Source organism: Megalopta genalis, chromosome 8, assembly GCF_051020955.1.
Source record: "Megalopta genalis isolate 19385.01 chromosome 8, iyMegGena1_principal, whole genome shotgun sequence".
NCBI lineage: Eukaryota > Metazoa > Arthropoda > Insecta > Hymenoptera > Halictidae > Megalopta > Megalopta genalis.
In genome coordinates, this window is record NC_135020.1 from 6,517,941 (window position 1) to 6,538,134 (window position 20,194).

At 35.8% G+C, this 20,194-nt stretch overlaps 1 protein-coding gene across 1 annotated transcript in view; it reads left to right on the forward strand.

Annotated features, from left to right (window-relative positions):
• Nucleotides 1-14,215, forward strand: part of pip (heparan sulfate 2-O-sulfotransferase pipe) — a 97,555-nt gene extending 83,340 nt beyond the window's left edge. Inside the window, exons 4-8 of the mRNA XM_033478452.2 lie at nt 8,838-9,044; nt 9,874-9,953; nt 11,102-11,383; nt 12,261-12,415; nt 13,213-14,215. Of these exons, the coding sequence (XP_033334343.1) occupies nt 8,838-9,044; nt 9,874-9,953; nt 11,102-11,383; nt 12,261-12,415; nt 13,213-13,385 (897 nt within the window). The 3' untranslated portion in view covers nt 13,386-14,215. The remainder of the gene's footprint in view (nt 1-8,837; nt 9,045-9,873; nt 9,954-11,101; nt 11,384-12,260; nt 12,416-13,212) is intronic.
• The last annotated feature ends 5,979 nt before the right edge of the window (nt 14,216-20,194 follow it).

Below are 20,194 nucleotides of genomic sequence, written 5' to 3' on the forward strand. Positions count from 1 at the left end.
AAGAATTGGATTTCCGTTTTATTTCTACAAAAGATTTTATGTTATAGATTTTTCTAGAGAATTTAATAAATTCTAGATTTTCTAGAGAATTTAATAAATCCTAGATTTTCTAGAGAATTTAATAAATTCTAGATTTTCTAGAGAATTTAATAAATTCTAGATTTTCTAGAGAATTTAATAAATCCTAGATTTTCTAGAGAATTTAATAAATTCTAGATTTTCTAGAGAATTTAACAAATTCTAGATTTTCTAGAGAATTTAATAAATTCTAGATTTTCTACAGAATTTAATAAATTCTAGATTTTCTAGAGAATTTAATAAATTCTAGATTTTCTAGAGAATTTAATAAATCCTAGATTTTCTAGAGAATTTAATAAATTCTAGATTTTCTAGAGAATTTAATAAATCCTAGATTTTCTAGAGAATTTAATAAATTCTAGATTTTCTAGAGAATTTAATCGTTCAACAAATTTGAGGTCATCACATTTATTCGAACATGCCGAAAATTTAGTAAATAAAGTAAATTTTTAGTCGATAAGATAGGTTGCTAACAGGCATCAGCTTCTTTGGTTCTCACAATTTTCATATTAACAACGTGTGAAGAATCGCTAACATAGTTCACGATTGCTTAATTCATCTCGATACAGCTTCTTTATCCGACTTTTGTATACCCCCACAACGTTTACAAAGTTTCACGTTCCGAATACATATCTGTTGTTACGTGTGCCAACGATCTAACATGGTACACCTACATAACGATATTGTAGCGTGTAAAATGAAGCTTTTAAAGCAACATTTCCATGGACAACTAAACGTACCCGCGCGCTACATCGATTGTATGCGCGACCTCGAATCTCGATGCAAATCTAGGATGTAATAGTTCTAGCTCTAAGGATCCATTTCAAGGAGTCGCGGAAAATCGGTAATGGTATGGTAATCATCCGTGAAACGTTCGTGTGTGAAGTTCACTTATCTGTTGCGATCTTTTGATGCGCGGAAAAGTAATTTAAACGCGCTCGCATCCTGATGAACGATGACGAGGAACCATCGCGACGTAAATAGAGCAGACAGTCGTTGGAGAAAAGTATGTTTGGTCCGTTCGACTCCGGCGTGAACACGGTCCGTTGTTATTATGAGAACAATTCCTATTAACCTTCTTTCTTCCAACTGTAACCGTATTACCAAATGTGCATAACGTCTCGCGCCGAGAGATGTACAATCACCGTCTAAGTTGCGCTACATAAAAATAAGACAACGGCAAAAGTGTTGGGATATGTAATTAGAATTCTTCACCCATTTCTTCCTGTACGTTTTCTATTTTCTACTACATTATTACTGCGCGTACAGTGGCTCACAAAAGTGTTCGTTCACCTTTAAACGCACAATAACGATTTTAAAACTGAACCAAATAACTTGAATTTTTTTTAGTTAATAGATAGATGACTAGTCTACTAGTCGATGGCTAAAAAGCTTTTTTTTTAATTTTGCTATATTAGCTGGAATGAAAAGAAACAATTAAAAATCCTCGTTTTTTAACTTTTTTATCTGAGCCAATGAGCGGAACTGGGCTTCGACGGCTCGTTGGCTCGGCCTCTCATTGGTCACTGGTTTTCGTCAATATCTTGTAAACAAAGTCGCGGATTGCATTTTCGCTAAGGAAAAAGCTACTTCAAATGACCTCAGGAACTCCTCATTTTCCGCTTGTACAATAACTTTTGACACCCTGTATACTGCACGGTGTCCGCCGAAAACAGCTCTTGACGAGTTAGACTCGTCAGTCTACCGTGACAAACGAAATGAACCATGAAATTGTGGCAATGAACTCGCCATTGTATGTCAAGGAGTTAATCAAGTGGCTTTTATTCAATAGAATTATTTCTTCAGCCTAATTTATCTCGAAGACGGAACCTTAAATAAAAAAGTTTATTTCTTCTTTTACGATTTATTTTTGCACGTAGAATCACTAACCGGCCGGTTTTACCACGATTTTGGGTCTAGCGGTCGCGACGTATAATTACTATATGTCGCTTTTAAGATCATTTTTAACGTAAAGGGTTGACTTGAGACCCATGGTTCCTTTGAGAGTATTGTTCCTGCCGACGAATACTATACGACACGGTAAAAAAATTTGACCTTGAAAATCATGCTCAAGGACACTTTTACGGGGAGTATCTTTAACCCTTTGCACTCCGCTGTCCCCTCTCGTGGGACATCGAAATTCTAGCATATCACTCGGATGCCCCCTCTCGTGGGACATTAAAGTTTATTAGTGATTACGGGGAATTGAGTTATTTCAGCGCAACTTTTTGAGACATGCATGTTTCCCTGAAGTTTTCCCTTGAAATGGCACAAGAAATCAAATCAAAATATAGTAAAATTACTAAGATATATACAAGAAATGTCAGCGGGTTTTGACGAGAACGTGAGAGGCGTGCTCAGGACGGTCCGAGCACTTCAAAGGCGCCATTTGAAAAGAGCGATAAGGCAAGTTTGTAGAAGAAAGGTCGGTATGCGAACATAGCACGCACTGTATAGTGAGATTTATAATCATAAAATCTGGAGGAAAAGATTTTCAAAGCTGAACTCAGTCTGGTTCGAAGCGTCGAGCGGTATAGATAGATCTAACGAGTGAGAAAATCGGAAAAATGATTCTTCTCTTGGTAAATAAATTGTTTGGTAAAAGTTTTTTTTTGGTAAATATCATCTTGTGAGTTAGTAATAACAATTAGAAATTTTCAACCTATGTATTTATTCATATTTTTGATTAGAACAATGGCAAAACGTTCAAACACGAATGAGTCTCATGACACAAGTAGTAGCGAAGATGAGCTTCAGATAGACGTTTATACAGATATGTTAGAAAGACTCTAACTGTAGAAGGTTTTCTTCTACAGTTAGTCTATCGTTTTGATAGCAGTGATAGTGATATCATCCAAGCAACAAGGCGACGAGAGAAAGAGTTCGCGTAGATAGCGATTACAACAACAAAACAAAATTATAAAACAAACAATAACAAAATTATAAAACATAAAATATTGATTTTTTTGTAAATTTCTCGATTTCAGTCAAATTCATATAAGTCCAATATCATTATAATATGTTAGTTAGTTCCAAAACCATATTAAATAATACGAGGGTCTGTGAATGCCCGTTTCTGCCGAAAAGTGGCGCTGAGTAGCTGGTAGCCAACGTACAGAATGGTTCGGAGTGCTAAGGGTTAACAGATCTCCGACGATCCGACGACGCAGTGTTCGCCTATATTGGCCACGGGAAAACTTTTCTTGGCACACGGTACATTTCGAAAACGCAAAACTGAACTGAATTGCCTGCGCGGCGGACGTTAAAGTAACAAAATCGCGTAAGAAAGTAAGAAAAACAACGGACACGGGTCAAGACTGGAGACTGAAACGCAACAGAAATGGGAACGCGGAGAAACAGCCGGGGTAATCACGTTGGAGCGATCGTATGATACCGAATGGTTAAGAGCCATTGAAGAATTGAAGCGAAACGCTGTGACGAGGCAGGATGGGGTCGATAAGACCCCATGGGACTCCATGAGACCGCAATACGAGCAACCAACCGCTGTGATTGCGGTCGACGGAAAAAGAGTGAAAACCAAGGTCCAATTGTCCGTGTCATTGTCCGTTATCGAGCGACCTTCTTCCAGGTCCACCCGTTACATATGTTACGCGCGCACCTGAGGAACGGTAAAATGCGGATCCGAGTCACCGTCGCGTCGCGTCGCGTCCAGCCACCGTGTGCGACGAAAGAAAGAACAAGAACAATTGCCAGGCTTCGAAACGCTGCTGAACGAACAAGTACACGGAATATCAATCTCCATCGAACTCGTTAATGAATTTTAACTGTCCGACCAATCTCGGTCAATTACGGTACGAGCTGCCGGTCGAGTTATCCCTTGAGTTGGCAGCCGGCTACTCGAGGCTGCCCATTTCTTGTTTCCATTAACAGTTTTTCGTGTTTTACTAGATTGGTGAAAGGATATACACTGTTGTATGGAGAGGAAGCTCGGCTACTTCCGGACACTTAAGGTTATTCTTGAATAGATAAAACAGACGTAGATTTACTTGGATCTTTTTTGCATTAATTACAAGCTCATACTGTCAGGAATTTAATTATAGTAGCAAAATAGCTAACGTTATGATATTTATATTTATATATTTTTAAATATTTATATATTTATAAATATTTACATATTTTTAAATATTTATATATGTGTTATGATATTTAGATTAAATTATATGGAGTCGTTTGCAGAACACGATGAAAATGGTGAAAGGTCTAAAAATAAATATAGTCTTTTAGGGCTCGGTAGGCTTGGTGCTAACCTTAACACTAGATTTACGGAACCCGTCAAAATGACGGGTCAATAATTTTTTAATTTATTTTTTAATTTTAAAGATATTTATATGTTACTTATGGCGAATGTTACAATAACATTTGTTACTCTTATAAACTGATATAGAACAGCTGTTTTTTTGTGCTCCGTGAATCTAGTGTTAAAGAAATGTTGAGTGCTGTGCTTAAATCCTCTTCGTTGTTCAAGTTTATATTTAACGACTGAAAATAAGACAACGAACATTATAATAAATGCGTAAATCTCCGTAAATCTAGTGTTAATCTAACTTACTGGCCAATGTAATCGGTAGACTGTGGATTTTATGCATTTTCGAGGAAAATTAGCCGCTTCGGTACACAAAAGTAGAATCATTTAAAGAATTTATAAACACTGTTGCATTATCGTGATCTTATTAAAATTCTTAAGGAATCAAATAGATATTTTTTTAGCTTCTGTATCTCGTAATTGGTACAGACTTCGGAGTAATTACACTTTTTTAAAAGAACGAAACACTCTGAATGCAACGTTTTAAGCCTTTGGAACGTTTCTGGTTTAGTAATCAGCGTGAACGAGGACCGATAATAAAACTATTCGTCGAACATTTCTCCAAGAACTTTTCCCAGGCTTTCATCGAAATCAGCGTGCATTATCTTGACACGATCCCTTGTAAGATATGTTTCGAGATGAATTAGACGTATCAGATGTATGACAATCAATCTACGTTCGGAGTAATGTTCTTCGAGCGGGTAATGGTTGAACTAAAAGCCGGCGATCCACTTCGCGGTTTCACGCATCATAGCGACCGTGACGTTTCGATCGTGTTATGGCGAATCACGGCGGTTTTTGCCTCACAAGATGTTACCTCGCATGCTGCTTTTTCCAGCAACTTTGTACGAAATTGATTCCGCGGTGTTACAGTTAATTGATGCAAGAAAACTGATTCCATCAGAGCACCAGTGAAAATCGCATAATTCGCGGCAATCAGAATCTCGCTCGAGGTGCTCATTAATGAGGTAACCGTAACTGTATGAAAAAGAAGAAGCAGTTAATTACACCGGACGCCGTTTAGGAAGTAGACTGTGGAAGAAGGAGTACCGAAGTTTCTTGAACGGTAATTTCGAGGTTCTGTTATCACCATAAACACCGTATCCTGCCGTTGTTGTATCCCCTTTCCTCGCAATTACGTCACTAACGATTGACGAAGATCTTTCAATTTTTCGTATCGCGTCCTGGATTCTCGACGCAAGACACGCGGCGAAGGTAAAAGATGAGACGGATTTAAGATGGCATCGTTGTTTCGTCGATAAAAAGAGTGATTCAATTTTAATCCAACGTAAGAATAATACACCGAACCGCAGTATCGCAATGCACATAATCTAGTGGCATTAATTAATATTGACTTTTAAGAAATTCACGTTCTTCATAGTACACGATAATCGAAAAAATCAACTACAACACGCGTGTAGTTATGATAACGGTAAATTATTTTTTTAATTATATTTTCTATTTTATGGAACCAAATGGGCACCTTTTACGTTTCTACAATTCGCTTAATACTAACTCACTCGTAACCTGGTTCGTTTACGACCCACATTTAAAACAATTACGCGAGTAATCGCAGTCAATTAAGCAGAATCTTGTGTTAAATGCAGAAAACATCGCAAGCCTGAACGTTTTTCAGATGAGGGATCCCAGTTTCCCTCCTTCGTAATGTTCAATGCTGCGCTACGGGCTATCTGCAAGAACGAGAAGAAAAAGTAAAGCCTGGATCGAAAACGATCTAGTGCGCGGATGAAGAGTTAAGGATGCGGTGCGAGAATGTGCGAAGAAAATCTGCCGCACGAACATTGATGTTTGCGCATTCGAAGATCGTCCGCGGGTTCTCAGCTTTATCCCACATGAAAGTGTATTTGTTCATTGAATCCCCGCGTACGTAGAATTCCAGCGGATGTTTATTGGATTCGAGTATCATTCGCAGCGAGCATGATCTCATGGTTGCTTTTACGGTTATCAGGAGGCAGGCTACATGGTAGACTTCCTCCGCAACGTTCGGCATTAGATAGATAACCGCGAAGCAAATTACGTCGCGATCCTTTAATACCGTGGGTAGCAAGCTTCAAAGACGGAGCGCAAGTCCGCGAAGAATTCGACGAAGAAAGACGGTAGGAAGAGGGCGGGAGAATTCATAATCGAGAAGGAAGCGTGCAAACGCGTGTAGTAATAATACAATAATGTAACGTACTTGTGGTGTAATGGCCAAGCCCCGGAGACGTGGACAGGAAGAAGAAGAAGAAGAGGAAGATCGGCTGGATTCCGCCGAGAACTCTGCGCCCGTGCGCCATGTGATAAGCACTTAACGTGTGCATCGGAAATATTCACCAAGCTTTAATACGTGCGAAAGTCGGGGAAAGAAATTCTGCCTTTCGGAACCAACCGAACGTCTCGGAAAAACGGGATACAGTAATTTCTCGCTAATCGGCTCACTCGTAACAAAGCGAACCGATTTCGATCAAATGTTCAGCACGCGTACAAGTTGCCGGGATTTACGAAAGGCATTTTTAAAATTTTTGTTATAGGCTCAAATAAAACAGTTCGAAAACGAGGATTTTTAATTTTTTCTTTTCATTCCTGGTAATAGCAAAATTAAAGAAAAAAGCTTTTCAGCCATCGTCTAGTAGACTAAGCTCCTCTGTCATCTAAAAAAAGGTCAAATCGTTCAGTTTAGTTTTCAAAAAGTTGTTGCATTTTAAAAGATTTTGCGACCCACTGTATGTACAATTCACTCAGTCAGCTTCATACTAACAAAACGAACATATTAACTCTTTCATTAATTTATTATATTTTTAGTATAGCCTAAAAATATTAGGATGCCTATTTTTTTAGGATAGTACTGTATTGGAGAAAAGATCTCGAAAAATCGCTCTAATTAGTAGCGCTCTGTGAACTTTCATGCGTACTGGTCTTATGAAATGTTACTTGTTTTATGAAGTACAACCGTGAGCACGCTGCTAAAACATCATGAAAGATGAACCAGATTAGCGTATCTATAGTTTTCCAGGGTAAATGAACGTAAAATCTGGTTATCTCAATGAAAAGTTACAAGTAATGGAGTCCTATTATACGAGCCTACCCGATTATATGAACTGGTTATGACCAGCCGAGTTCCTATAAACGATGTTCTACTGTAGTACTTAGTTCATACATCCCTGAACACAATTCCAGTATCTTTTATAGTCATCGCTGTTTGAAAAGTGTAGCACGAGGTCTAGAGAAAAATGTGTCAAACGACGAATAAATGAACAAAAACGTCCAATAAGTGAACAACGTTTGTTCCTTCATAAAAAAGGTAACATTTCATGAGACCAGATCGCATGAAAATTCACAGAGCGCTACTAATTAGAGCGATTTTTCGAGATCTTTTCTTCAATGTAGTACTATCCTAAAAAATAGCCCGCATATAATACGTTAATGAAAAAGTTAATATGCTTGTTAATATGCTTAGCATAAGTTAATATGCTTGTTTTGCTATTGTGTGGGCTACAAAAGTGTCGTACGCCTTTTAAAACGTAATAACTTTTTCAAAACTGAACTAAACGACTTGAATTTTCCTTTTTTTTAACAGAGGGATTAGTCTACTAGACGATGGCTAAAGTTTTTTTTTTATTTTGCTATTACTTGAAATAAAAAGAAAAGATTAAAAACCCTCGCTTTTTTAACTTTTATATCTAAGCCTATAACGAAAACTTAATTTAATTCTTTTGCGTGCTGAAAATTTGATCCATATTGGTTAATCCAGAGTCACGCTACAGGCGTTAAAAGATTTTTAAAACTGCAGATTTCTTACAGTTTTTGGTGAAAAAATCGTGATAAAACTGCGATTTTTGCGATCTTAAATCAAGTTAACAACGTGAACCGATTCCGATAATATTTTCAACATACATATAAGTCACAAAGTTCTACGACAGACATTTTTTTCATTTTCGTTATAGGCTGAGATAAAAAAGTTAGAAAACGAGGGTTTTTTTATTTTTTTGTCATTCCAAGTAATAGCAAAATTAAAGAAAAAATCATTTTAGTATCATCTAGTAGACTAGTCCCTCTATCGTTTAAAAAAATTCAAATCATTTAGTTCAGTTTTCAAAATAGTTATTGCGTTTTAAGAGGTGTACTAACACTTTTTTGGGCTACTTTTTATGGATTCAGGGAAAGATTCTGTCGTTCATAAATCAATCTCTCTAATAGCAATCTCTTAAAAGCTTGGATTTTTATATGAAACGAATTTGATTTCCTGTATCAATGATTCCACTATTTTATCATTAAACTACAAACAATTTTTAAATTATTATACTGTATAAAATTAAGAAAGTAAGCTGATACTTACATCGAGCTTTAGAAGACCCAGACTGTTGTAATGGCAGTATAGTTATTACTACAACTTTATGGATATTATTATTAGAATTCATCTGTTGTTTGATTTCAGTACAGAGAACCGGAAGTACTGGACATAGACGCGTTAAACAACACGAAAAGAGCTGGCAAGAACGTTTTGTTCTTCAATCGTGTGCCAAAAGTGGGTTCGCAGACGTTTATGGAGCTGCTGAGGAGGCTGTCTATGAGAAATGGCTTCTCGTTTAATAGAGATCGAGTGCAGAGAGTCGAGACGATACGCCTAGCTCCCATTGAACAGGTACTATAATATTCGGAAAGTATATTGCAAGTCATATTCAATAAATATTTTAAGACACTCATTTCCATTTTTATACGAATTCGAAATAACGCGATTTACAAAGCAATTGTACTCTTAGACGACATATGTCCATTAAATACTGTTCAGGTCGTACCTTTCTTCAAGTTTAATTTACCACTAAATTTACGGAACCCGTTCATATCGTAAAGTTACATTTCTGAGTTATTTATTCAATTTATATGTTACTTACGACAAATGTTACAATAACACTTGTTAAAAATCTAAAAATAAATCATTTAAAATAATTAAAAAATAAATGTCTAATTGTTACTTTTATAAACTAATATAAAACAGCTGTTTTTTGTGCTCCGCAAATCTAGTGTTAATGTTGAGTGCGAAAAAATTAATATTTAGTGCAAAACCTGTATACAACACAAAATTACAGGACATTTAATAGAAACAATAATATTATATGCACCAACAATTAAAATACCTATACGTATGCGCACATATTACATAAATTAGTAATTGCGTATAAAATTACTATAAAAACGTATATTAGTCATTAGTCCAATATACCTGCACATTAAATATATATTAGTCATTAGTCCAATATACCTGCACATTAAATATTACCATAGGGAATATACTATCATATTTGTTGTTTGTATTTATTTAAGTACGAAACAAATCACACATAGTAATCAAAGATTTCTGTGCAGTACTGCAAATCTAACGCTTTACCACCGTTTTGTGAAACACAAACAAAATAAACATGCGATATTATGGTACCTATATCGTTACATACTAAACTGCTTTCGCTGTTTAGCTCCAGCTCGCCACAATGGTCAGCAGTTACTCGGAACCATCTGTATACATAAAGCACGTGTGCTTCACCAACTTCACTGAGTAAGTTCCATGAAATTGGACGTAGCTTGTTAAATCTGAATTCCACTTGCCTTTTCTACCTAACGGGTGGTCCAATAACTATCAACGTACATACGCAATGGACCGTAGAAAATATTTCCGATCATTCTTTAACGATTTGAACTCTAAACTAAGAAGTGTTACTGAAATTTATTTTATATATATAAAATAAGTTTCTATATATATATATAATAAACTATATATATAAAATAATATATTATATATAAATAACTATATATATAAAATAATATATTATATATAAATAACTATATATATAAAAACTAATCTAAACTAAGAAGTGTTACTGAAATTTATTTTATATATATATATATATATATATATATATATATATTTGATAATTATAATGATAATTATTTCACGTGTATTTTGATGTATCTACCTGAAGATTATCAGTCCACAACGGTCCAGGAATCTACTTCTTGTGGCAGAAAAAAACGATTTTTCAAATTTAATACTTGCAGAAATTTTTTTACTTATTAAGCGGGGACACTGTAAAACTATGAAATCCATTCAAGTGAAGAAATCCAAAAATATCATCTCTTTTGCAGAATCTATCTAACATGAGTTGAAAAATGAATTAATAGTTATAGAAAATTCGAACTTTCATTTCGCAGGAAAAAATATAGTAAACATCCCTCTCATGATACTATCGAAAATACAAGCAAACATGTAATTCAAGCAAACATAGATTTTTCAGAAAAAGTCATTTTTCTCGCAACGTGGCTCGTTTTTATAATTACTAGAATAAATATAGAATACGAATATAGAATAATCGTATCCATTCTTCCCAAATTGTCCATTTTTGTGCGCAATCTGAGCGCGAATTAGGGAGAAATTATCGTATTTACAAGTGTGAAAATAGGAGATCACGTAAAGATTCTACCGATCGCTTCGTTTTCTTCCGCATAGAAACCAATACTGTCTGAATCTCAGAATTGATCATTACAAAAACAGAATCACAGGATTCACCTGATAGTCTTCAGGAAATCCTACAAGTATTTTCTTTGTTCATGAAAAACGGTAACAAAACATAATCAAATAACCCGGAACAACGCTCTAGAGTCTGAAGCCCGGCGGCGCATCTGATCCTCGACGTTTTTTCTGCTCAGATTCAACCTTCCGCAGCCAATTTACATCAATATAGTCCGAGATCCTGTTGAGAGAGTGATATCCTGGTACTATTACGTGCGAGCGCCTTGGTATTACGTCGAGAGAAAGCAAATATTTCCAGACCTGCCTCTGCCGGATCCCAATTGGCTGAAGAAGGATTTCGAGTCCTGTGTACTTAAGGCGGATCGTGAATGCAGATATCTGGAGGGCGAAATCCACGAGGGGATCGGCGATCATCGCAGACAAACGCTCTTCTTCTGCGGGCACAGCGAGAGGTGCACGTAGGTATCTTCTAAGTCGAACTTCCTCTATACTTTTGCCAGGGTACTATCAACTTTCGATATGAAAGTAAACGATTCTACATATAGAAATCATTCAATAAGAATTTCTAGGACCTCAATCACATATTGCCTAGGTCGAGGATCTCTCTCGAGGAACACCATTCAATTGATGAAGTCGCACGGAAATGTTTGCGTAGATTAGACCGAGACAAATTTTATTTGAGATGAGAATAATAGACGATTTAGTTATTTTCACAATGCTGTTATTTGAAAGTAATCCCATTTGAAATAATAGCAATTTCGAACAATGAATTGTATATTTCGTTACGCTTTTTAATTTCAAGTATATCAAAAGAAATAATCCTTAAAATAATATGCAACGGAAAGATTTTATTTTGGGAAATCTTTGCAACAATTTGCTTCTTTTCTTATTCTTATTGAAACATTTTTGAGACCGAACGCGTGTAAATATTTATAACTTAATCACTCACATATAAATAAAATATTCATAAATATTCACAGAAATTTCATTACGAGAATAAATTTTTTGAAGACTCAAAGAGAGAGACTTTCAATTCTCTTTAAAATGAAACATCTTCTGATTATTAAAACCAATAATCCTTAATTCTAGCTATTACAAGTTTACGAAAATTGCAATTCGCATAAAGATACATGATCTATTTATGATAATTCCTTGTAAGCTTATAAAGTTAATCGAAAACTTGGGGAGTACCAGAGATATTTCATGAAAAATACGATTTTCGCAAAACTCGTTAATAACTAGTTAAATTATTAAATTGATCAGTTGGATTGAGTTAGTTAAATTGAGTTAAATCGATCGAATATATAAACTGATTATTTTCTCTCTTTTCCTCAGTCCGTTCAACACTGTCGGTGCCCTGGAACGAGCGAAAATGGCGGTGGAGAAACATTATGCGGTGGTTGGTGTACTTGAAGACTTGAACACCACTCTCTCAGTATTGGAAAATTATATACCTCGATTCTTTCGTGGCGCCACTGACGTTTATTACGGTAATTTTTTCTGTTCCACGATTTCCATTTGTGGCTGCATTCTCAATTGTTTTATCTGAACAAATTAGAATAATGATAAGAAGATGGATATATAATGTACAAACTTTTTTTATTTGAAATGCAATACGTTTCTTTGACAATGACGAGAAGATTTGCATAATGAATTAACGTATTACAATGATGGCAAAAAGTTGTCGGAACTTATTATTACGCTAGATTATATGATTAATGAAATAAAAGAAAATGATTAACAGTTCTGTTAGTTACTAGTAAAGTTGATGCTAAACAGAGCGTCCCAAAAGTCACTCGCAATCGGGAAATGAGGAGTTCCTGAGATTATTTAAAGTGACTTTTTCCTTCGCACAAATGCAATCCGCGGTTTTGTTTACGAGTTATTAACGAAAAACGGTGACCAATGAGAGGTGAGATCAGCTAGCCGGAAGCGGCCGAGCCAATGAGCAGAATTGGGCTTCGTTAATAACTCGTAAACAAAGCCACGGATTGCATTTGCGCAAAGGAAAAAGTTACTTCAAATGGCATCAGGAACTCCTCATTTCCCTATTGTGAGTGACTTTTGGGACACTGTGTATACAGTGTATAAATTTAGAATATATGTGAAGTATTGGAAATTATTCAATACGTATCTCTTGCAACGATCTATGTATCTGTGAAATCCGTTAAGTGAAAATAGAAAACTTAATCTGTTCCAACGGGTCTACGTAGATTCTTACGACTGGCCTAATGTATTCGCACTTATGCCAAGTGATACAAATTAATGTAGCCTGAACTGTTTTCAGACGGAGTAAACTCCTTCACAAGAATCAATCGAAACTTCTTCAAGCCTCCTGTCATCGAGGAAGTGAAGGACATGGTGCGCAGCAATTTCACGAGGGAAATCGAATTCTACCAATTCTGCAAGCAACGGTTACACAAACAGCTGAGGGCCTTGAAATTATTAAAGAACGTGTAACTTTCCGAAGGCAACAGCTTCTAATGCCGTTCTAGGGACTGAACAAATTCGATGGACAAGAAAGCTATTTCTACGACGTCTGCTCCGACATAATTGATTGGTGTGGTTAAAGAATATTCAACTTGTATGAAAGTCCGAAGAGACGAGCAATATTTCGTCGCAAGAAAAAGTTGCCCTGTTCGAAATGAGAGAGTAGTAACAGCAAAAGCGAACGTCGGTGGAGTGGGAGATTTACAAAAGATCGTTGCCTTTGAAGAAAACTCGTGTGATCCATAATGGACGTCGACCGATCGACGCGAGAATCAATCTATGTTAGCAAACAAATATTCCGATAAGCAATATTCGTTGTGACTTGCGAAAGTGAGTGACCTGAACCTGAACGGGACGCTCGCAACGAGTGCCGTTTTTATTTTGTGATTGTTTATCCTATATTGTATCGTGTAACTTAAGAGGACAGTGTGATGTAATCCGTTGAAAAACGACGAGACTCGCGAGTACGCGCGGACGCATGGCATTAGTCGTACTTTATTTATACATGTATGGAAAATTACGATCCCTACGCGAGTGCGTAGCGTTTATTCTTCTTATTTCTTTTTTTTTGAATTATCTTTTCTTTTTCGCGGCGATTCGAGAATCCTTTCAAGACTGATCAAAGAGACAGACACTGTTCTTATCAAAGGGTACTTAATATCAGCAACGACCGAAACGCACAGGGTAATCGTAGGATATACTGCTTTCCGGGCAACTCGGCTGTCTTTTTTATCAACGTAAATCGTTTTTTAATGTCCAATTGTTTCACTCTTTCCGTAATAAACCGTTGCCATTTCGAAGTGTACGAGTTTTCATTCTTTCACCTCGCAACACCACCTCTGGTAGAAAATCGAACAGCCACGAAGAACCGGACACTGTACTGACGGATGTAAGAGAAGCCTCGCTGATAAGAGTTCCAAGAAAAATCTCTCTAAACATTCAACCGCAGACTTAAAAGACACTATAGAATAGATTCGAATAACAGAATTATTTCATATATTTACCCGAGCCCATGTTCATCTTAAAATACACCACATGTCAGTGTCTCACGCCACTATAATTAATGAAAATTCTACTTCTGAATTGATTGTAATATTCTACAAATATGATAAACAAACTATCTTAAATATTGAAGTGAAGTTATTGCAAGACTTCTTGAGTCTAAACTGTAGTTTAGATTAATGAGGGCAATAACAGGTAACAAATACATACATATATCGAATTCATCGTTTTACTGTATCTGAATTTCCTGAGACAATTTGTGACTTAACAGTATAATTATTAACTTAACCTAGTTAACGTTAAGAATTATTGAAAAATTGTCTTTGACCGAATTGCTAGTTTCTTCGCGTGATTTTCAACAGCACAGTAACATTGGTACCATAATTTGTACATTAAGCCTGTTGTTATGTATTATATGTTCTTTATTCAAAGAAATGCATATTTCGATAATGAAACATTATAACAATAGATCATCTGAATAATGTTCGAAAATTCGAGTCATTACGAATTCTGTTGTGTTCAAACTGAATAAAATTATGAAAAACAGGTAACAAATTATTATTAAATTGCTTCATATTGTTCCTGTTGATAAGAAATCAAAAAAATTTAAAAATCGAATACAGCAAAACCTCGTTTATTCGAATCTCGAAAATGATGCCTGCCACGCAATTGCGTTATTCTTGATTTTCACCTTATTTCTAGCCATAGTTCTACCTGACCCAACTTGTACCATGAATTATGAAACACCCTCTATAGTACAGTTACTTTCTGTAATGGTGTTCCCGATGAGGTCAGTTTACTTTACTTTTTACATTTTTGCCTAGACAATAAACAAATGCCGTCAGTTCAGGAAGTCACCGCTTGGTCAACATTACCACTAACGCGACACTTCGAGCAAAAGTATGTTTATGCCGAAGCTGCGATAGATGATAAGAGCAACAAGGAGAGTAGAAATACATTCTATTGTTTTAGAATTGGAATGCGCACATATTTTTCAATACACCAAATTGTCGAACTCGTCGATAATAAGTTTTCTCAAGAATTCATTCATCGTTGAAAAACCTGAAATGATTGAAATTGTACTACGAGTAACATTGTATAAACAACTTATTTTTTAATTATAACTTAATCGTTTCCTTAAAAGAAAGCACGAGCTTTTCTTCAACAGAATTGACACTGAAAATAGTTATAGTGGAAACGACCGTAAACCAATTGTTACTTAAGTTCATACCAATGTCACGCAAAATTTAATGCAGTGTTTAAGATAATACGGACAGACAGACTGCTCACATTCATCCTAAGCATTAATAACTAAGCTAATATTGTTACAAAGATTTAGTTTTTCCTTTTTTAAACAAAGATAAATATCTGACTGTCACATACATTGCCACGTTTTTATCCTAAATGTGTTGAGCATGTATGTAAATATTAAGTTAATCGAATTATTTCTTGATCAAAAAGTGGTTTTAAAGAAAAAACAGTTAAATTTTGCTATATTAAATTCTATTAATAATAATTGCATGTTAAAGTGACAATAAGATTTCTACATTTTTTGTATGTTTCGCAGTGGCAAATAGCATTGAATAATTAAATGATTCTCTACATAATTTAATCAAATACACATATTAACGATCAGACATGACCGCATCAAATCAAAGAAAAAATTGCCATGCCAAACATTAGATCAAATCTAGTTTGGGCGCTAGTTTAAATTTAATATGTTGTAAAATGCTTATTTCTCTGTGTTACCCATCCGTCAGTTCAGCACCTGACGGTATGTTTAATTTTCAATGTATGCACTTTCCTCTGCAACCGTTTGATTGTGTCAGCATATCTGTGTGAGAAATTTTGGTGCGTGGCCTTACTTTCTGCGTGGACATTTTTGCGTTTCAGCAATCACACGATAGCAACTGCAATACTTAACTGTGCGGTTATGTGATTTTATGTGACTTTATGAATATCACCTTGACATAACGTGACCTGGTCGTAACATTGACATGATCTTGGCATGACCTTAGCATAACCACGGCAATACCTTGACATAACTATGACATGACCTTGACCTGTCCTCGACTTGACCTGAGCTAATCTAGACGGTTCTCATTCGATGATCGTCTGGTCGCTAATTCCGCGATTTGCACCACTTTAAATGGTTAAGCGACCGGCACGTATATCATGGTCACGTGACTAATTTTACCCTTATGCTTGCGCAAATGGCTATTAGCAACCGGTCATTACCCGGGATCGAAGAAACCGGCATCGCGTGTCTGTTCGTTGCTGTTCGCTTCACCACGCCGCTTCGAGAAGCCATAGTCTGCTGTTCCCAAAGGCGAATGATAAGAGGATCATGCTGCTGTGAATCATCCGAACTTCACGCCGCATATACCGTCGGGTAGTTTATTTAACTCGAGATATCGGCAAAAAGTCAGCACACATACATTTGCGCAATCGTTGTGCAATTATTGCGATTGTAAATTTGGAAGATGAAGAAAATGTCGAAGATATCGATTTTCTATGGACCATCTCCTTGAAACATGTTGACATTTAAATTCACGTATTTGCAAAAATCAGGATTTCTTCACGTAAAAAGTACAGTAAATTCTTCTTAATTGACGCTCAGATTGTGCACAAAAATGGACAAGCAGGTACGATTATTTGAGCCTTGTGGCTCGTTCTTATAGTTATCGACACAATCGGTAACTATAAAAATTATCCCCTGTTCAAAAATTGTCTATTTTTGCGTACAATCTGAGCGTCAATTAGGGAGAATTTACTGTAATCATTAACACGTTCCGTGCCACGTGTACCATCGATGGTACACGCTTGCATGTTTACTTAGTGAACTGAACAAATTGTTTACAAGAAATTTAGAACCGAAGAATCAATTTCCACCGCAAGAATGGGCGTTGATAAGTTTTTGTTACGTTGTTATGTGTACGAGAATTAATAATTGCACGTAATACATCAAGTTTTAGTAAAATATCAAAGTGTGAAGATTCGAGTAAAAAAAGCTCGGCACGGAACGTGTTGAACTGCAGATTTTTCTGGAAAATAAAAATTGTCCAAGCTGATTGTAAAACACGTAAGTCATATGAAAATGTCTTTCCCCTTTTATCAGTTTGAATGAGTTCTACATAACATAAAAATATTCTAAAAGTCTTCTCATGTCTTTACAATATCATTTTTGATTTAATCGTTTTTGACAAAAATGCATAAAATCGGAAGTTTCTTAATCATACGTCGAGATCATACAAAGGAAGTGCTGTTTTATCTATTCTCCGATGTTTGGAACGTTACGAAGAGGGTGAAAATAAGTGAACGAGGATCATGAAAACGTAACATCAGCCTCTATTGTGCCAAAAGTAATATTTGAAGGGATGCGGACGATTCGAAACGATTCGGACGCCGCAGAAAGAGACGAGGATGATTTTCTCGGACTATAAGAAGGCAGCTCTCTCACCAATCCAGCGGCTCAAGGTCTGCCCTCACGCAGCGGCGATAAATCTTGGCCGATTCTCGACAATTATTTTACGCGTGTTTTACCTGCGCGAACACTTTGAAGCCCTTGCTGTGTGGTCAGATAGTCGGTGGTTGCTCGATGCATTGGAAATCAGCGAAGTGGAAAGTTCCGGGCAGCGTCCCTTTTCCATTCTTTTATCTGACGGAAAACATCGGTATCAAGCATTCCGAATTCAGAAACCACCCTTGAAATTGGATGAAAATCATGATTTTTCTAGATCGAAACGAAATCGAGGAAATCAGAAGAAACGTTGGATCGTTTCTTTATCCGAAGAGAAAAGAAGGGTACGATGATTTCATAATTTTTGAAAGTCTACACTTTACATTTAAAAACTTTTTAACGAATTGTTCAATACCAATTTCAATCGTGCACCAATAAGCCACCGCTTGTAATATCCCTTTTAGTGCCAACGACAATATATCGTTATGTATGCGATGGCGCCAAACTATTCGGGATGCACCTAGTATATGTATTAGTAAGCATCAATGCTGAATAAATTATTTGTGCGAGTAATAATAAGTAAATATTACACAATTTTTCAACAGCCTGATAACCAAATATAAATATTTATAATAATACTAAAATTGTGTTCAGTAACATTATACTAGCTACACAACAATTCACTTGTTTTGTAACAGATCCTTCTGACGCTTGCCCGTGCATCATAGCATTATTCTTCAGTTTTGTGGTCCGATATCAGTTATTTTGTTACAAACCATTGAAAGTGCAATATCTATACTTCATACTAAGTGATCTACATAAAGCTACGATGAAACGATGATTTTTCTTATATGCAAATACTGTTTCTAACAAAGACAATTGATTTTTCTCTCTTTCATGTTGGTTTATATTTATGTTATTCGTATATGATTTTCAACAAACATTTAAATACAATTGGCATTATTTTATTTTATTCTCTCATTATTTCGTAATATGCTTCTTCTTGAATTTTGCAAATATCATTCTTACTTTGATTTTTATAAGCTTTTTCGCCAAACCTTAGCAAATTCGTCAAATTGGTCCGGTTAAAATCTGATAGCTTCATTTGGGTTATCATACAGGCTGTCCGTTTTTTTAATCTGGTAATCCAGAATATCTCAGAGACTACGGAAAATAGTGAAAAAATGATTTAACAGAAGTCATTCGGTATGAAAGGGGGCGTAACGTGATATGAACAGTTTTCTTGTTGGCGATAAAATGGCGGATGCTTTTGCCATAGAACCGAATATATCGAGCACGGCAGACAGCGTCATAAATATAGATAAAGTTTCAAAGGGTCAGATGTTTGTGCAATGCAAAACAATGGCCAACACGAGCACGGCGCACGAGTTGTTCTTCTTTTAGCGCAGTCGAAAGTCCTCTAAAAATATACAAGGAATCTTGGCCTATCGAAAAGAACAGCGAAGTTATTTTCAGCTGTTTCTTCGACCTGCGATTAAAAATTAATTCACTCTTTCCTATTGTCTGCGCGTACAATAAAAACGCAGGATAATTTATCGACTTTGTATTGTCGTTACATAAATTGTGCCGAATAAACCATCGCTGGAACATTGAGATAGTATTTGCTTGTATCAGGCTGTTTTCAATCCGTACATTTTTAATACGAGCAAAACTTAATTGATATCGAGCACGATTTACGGTAATCGACGTGTACTTCGATCTATCGGCCCAAGTGATAAACTTAGGGTCCAATGCGACCTCAGATTGCCATGACGCAGCTGTAGATAGCAATTGCCGAATTACATATTTTACTTACGAAAAATACGAACGCTCGATCCATTGGAATCGACTTATATCATTTCGTTAATAACGATTTCGCTACATCATTGCCAATAAAATCCGTACGATAATTCACATTCGTCGTTGATAATCTTGTTTTGAAAATTTCGTTCTTTCTTAATATTATTAATCCATAGAAATTATAAGTTTGTCAAATATTCAACATTTTTCTGTCATTTTCAATACTTTTAATACGCGAGTTACCGTTCACGTTAACCTAAATGAAATTCTACTTGTTCTTGTTTTTGCAGAACAGTTCATGCGAATTGTCTCAAAACAGATCTTTTCTCCTCAATATATTATTCGTTCATAATATTTATAAAGCATTATATTTGTTTGACTATTGCTTTGATTTCCTTTCCTATAACCAAATAAACTAATCTAATTCACTGGTTTCCCGTGACCTGGATTTATACTTTCGGTTCAATAATGGTTTTACAAATTGTAAATGTCTTTTCACACCTTCTCTAGTCGGTAT